General features: G+C 42.4%; 2 protein-coding genes across 3 annotated transcripts in view; both read left to right on the top strand.

Annotated features, from left to right (window-relative positions):
* The window catches only part of LOC118747658, a 389115-nt gene that overhangs the window by 5948 nt on the left and 379673 nt on the right, over nucleotides 1-3494 (top strand). The gene's annotated exons all lie outside the window — the stretch shown is intronic.
* LOC118747514 (insoluble matrix shell protein 4-like) overlaps nucleotides 2345-3494 on the top strand; it is a 41769-nt gene continuing 40619 nt past the window's right edge. The window contains exon 1 of the mRNA XM_036481565.1: nucleotides 2345-2372. Within this exon, the coding sequence (XP_036337458.1) occupies nucleotides 2345-2372 (28 nt within the window). The remainder of the gene's footprint in view (nucleotides 2373-3494) is intronic.

The following is a 3494-nucleotide window of genomic DNA, read 5'->3' as shown; positions in this document are numbered from 1 at the left end:
TATGCAGTCAGTCGGCAACAACAATAGCAACACAAAAGAAAAAAAAAAAGAAAACAGAATTACAGCAGCTGCAATAACCAAGTTGGTAATAGAGGAGGATGCTGTTGCCGTATGTGTGTGTTTGTGTGAAGCGGAGCTGAAGAAGCGACGCGTCGGTTCGCGTGGTCGGTTTGGCTGGATGACTGGTCGCTGCGGCCGCCGCCGGCCAAAGGAAAATTGCATGTATGTAAGTATGTAGCATATAGGGAGCAATAAAAAATGCACAGACAGACAGATTGGCGCAAATCGGCGATGAGTGAATTTGGTGGGGACCGGACGTGCGAGATGTGACTTGGTTTGGCGAAACGACGGAAAGCGTCATCGCCGCCGCCGCCGTCAGCGCCCTTGGTAGCACAAACGCCCAGCCCGCGCCGCGGCGCGCACTCGCGTCAAAAGGAAGCGTTTTACATTTACATGTACGTTTCGCTGTCGATTTATTAGATCTTCGTGCAACCTGAAATGAAACGTGGGCACTTGCGGTGCACAAACACGATGCTGTGGCACAAAGCAAAATGAAAATGAATGTGCAGTGCACAAGTATGCAACACACAGCTGTGGCATAAATGAGATGCAAGTGTACGCTTGGCATTGCCACAAATATTTACCTAAGCGGCGCGCGTGTGTTGAGGCGGAGAAAACGCGCACCAAAAAAAAAAACAAGAAAAATAGCCGAGAAATGCGCAAAGTGTGGCACAATTTCGGTGCGCGGTCGTTGGCGGCGGCACAGTTACGGTTGGAAGAAAACTGGCATTTGGCCATTGTTTGTGGCATGTGGCACACAATGTGAGCCATTATCAAATTTTATTTAGAGAAATATTTTTCCTTCCAGCGAACTGTGCATGCGAACTGTGCGACCAGACGATAGCGGAAGGGTAAATCATCACTAATGCCAACAATAAGTGGTAGTTGAGCGGAAATTGGCGAAGTCATAAAAAAAGAATCGACAACGGCCAACTGCCAAGCAATAAAATCAATGAGCTCCGCTGCGGCAGTGCTGATTGGAATGAGTTTGTGCGCGCTGCATGCAACAGCGTGACAGATAAGCTGTTGTACTCGTTTGTGCGATTTACTATGCGCTGCTGTTGTAATCGATATCCATTCTATTGGCGGAGACACAGTTCATCGCCGGTGAAACTATCAAAAATTAGTGGTTACACTTTGTTTTTGTTTTTATTGCCAACCAGACATTCAGCTAGTCAGTTAGTATGTCATGCCGCCAAATTGTCTGTTGTTATGGAGCGTAATCGTTTTATTTTGTAAATTGTAGACACGCAATAAACCCACTGACCAAGTTGGCATGTTGTAGGAAATGAAGAGGGAAAAATTGGGTGGATAAATGAATTAATGCACAGAGTTGCTCACATTGTAATAAATATCGTGGATTTACACTTTGGGTTCCGTTATGCGCTTTAAAATACCAAAGAGATTTTTTAAGGTTTTGTTGCGGATATTGTTGAAGAAAACGACCTGCTGGAGTAGCAGGAGAGGAAGGTCTGGTGATTTTTGTTAAGGCAAGTACTTTTAGAAACAAAGCTATCGACTAGTATTCGCAGGCAAATCAGGATGATTTAAAGAAAAGTAGGGCCAGAAAAGAAAAACAACCTCCACTGAGCCACAAACCGAATTTCAAGTGGATAGCATCAAAAACAAAGAAGTTGATGTAAGTCGGCCAGATCGGGTATATGGCAGCTATATGATATACACAGTGCCTTGAACCGAATAAAATTCGGTAGGTCACCTACATATCACACAAACCGAATTTCGAGCTGATGTCTTCATATTTAGACTTTATGCCAAAAAAATCGATTTTTTACCCATAGTGCAACGTGCGTGATTTAAGGCCGATTTTCGGTTACGTAGGTTCTTTGGGCTTATTTTTTCGGTTTTTCTGAGAACATTTTTGGAACCGTTTTTCGAGTTTTGATTGTTCTGGATCCGTTTTTCGGGTGTTTTGGAATCGAGGTTTGGTTCTTTTGGATCCATTTTTCCAGTGATTTAGAATCGAGTGCCGCTAGACCCTTTTTTTAGTTCTTGGAAGAACTGGACCGGTCGGTTCTCTAAAAGATCCGGTTCCCCGGTTCCGTTTCCGCGGTTCTGTGCAATTTTAGTCCCAAAAAATGCGGGATTAACGTTTTTTTTTATCTCATTAGGCCTGCTCTCCATATCGCGCTGGAGAATGAAGATACCCTCTCTGGATAATTCATAACCAACTCCATTTCTAGCTATACTTTGATGACAAATTTTATCTACTGAGGGTGGTGCAGGTGCTTTAATAAATACCTAACCACCACTGTAGTGGTCTAAAATGTCGCCAAAACAGAAACTATATAGCGGTAATTTTTACATATAAGAAGGTGTATGATGATGGTGGCGCTCGTCCTGTGGTCGCCTGAGTTGACGAGTCCAAAGATGTGGCAAAATTTACCAATAGCAAACACTTTCCTCAGGAAAGCTTTAGGTACGCCTGGTAGAGGGACACATACATATCTCTAGTAATAGAAATCCCCTCCTCCAGTTCTGTGCTGAATATTTGAACCATCGGTAAAAGTATCAGATAGAGAAATCGAATTCTGTATTCAAGAATAATTCGTTATCTTATAGTAGGTATGCGGGCAGTAATGGCATTAAGTAGTGGTGAGCCGGGAAATGAAAAGCACTCAGCCCATTGTACAATTCATTAGCCAGATCGTTGTCTAGAACAGCATAGTGTCCTTGTGGGCACATAAATTCAGGCTGATTATACGAGGGGTTTTGGAGCAGTCGATATGGAAAGTTCCCTGAGAGTGAGTATGTGCATCCTTTGATACCTTAACAAAAAAACTTCACTAACAATATTTGGCTTTCCTTTGCCTTCTTTATTACCTCAACCTTCGCTACCTTTGCATGTCGGCTACGGAAATAGCTAATTGTCGACAAATTATTTCAATCAATTGCTGTCAACAAGACTACACATGCAATTACTTACTTAAAGGTGTTTAAGCAAAACACTTGCAAAAAAATAAAAAATAAAACGATAATCATAAGTAATAACAAGAAAATAATATGAAATAAAGAAGTTCCACATCATTTCAAGCGATAAGTACTTATGTATGCAGTTTCTTAGCAAAGTAAATGGCAATCAACTTGTGACAGAGTGAGAAAAGCTAAAACAGGCAACTAGGCAATCGAGTCAGCCAAGCAGTCGCAAGTATTTGCTATGCGTGCAGAAAATTTGCTTACACGCACTTTGCAGAGGGAGCAAATCGCACTACAGGTGCTCAACTTATGCATGCAAGTATGTTACTACATACTTGCCACACTAGAATGCCACTTTGATTCCACGCATGCGCAATGTTGCATGTCATTTGCAGGCGACCGAAGCAGAAATGCCACATCAGCGTGCATAGCATAAGAAGAAATTGTAATAAGCGGGCTAACTAACTGATTGCACCCCTTAATGTTGTGCGTGAATGCAT

Source organism: Rhagoletis pomonella, unplaced genomic scaffold (assembly GCF_013731165.1).
Source record: "Rhagoletis pomonella isolate Grant_MI unplaced genomic scaffold, Rhpom_1.0 Rhpom_scaffold_00012, whole genome shotgun sequence".
NCBI lineage: Eukaryota > Metazoa > Arthropoda > Insecta > Diptera > Tephritidae > Rhagoletis > Rhagoletis pomonella.
The sequence above is the reverse complement of the archived record's forward strand: the minus strand, read 5'-3'. Positions and strand labels throughout refer to the sequence as shown.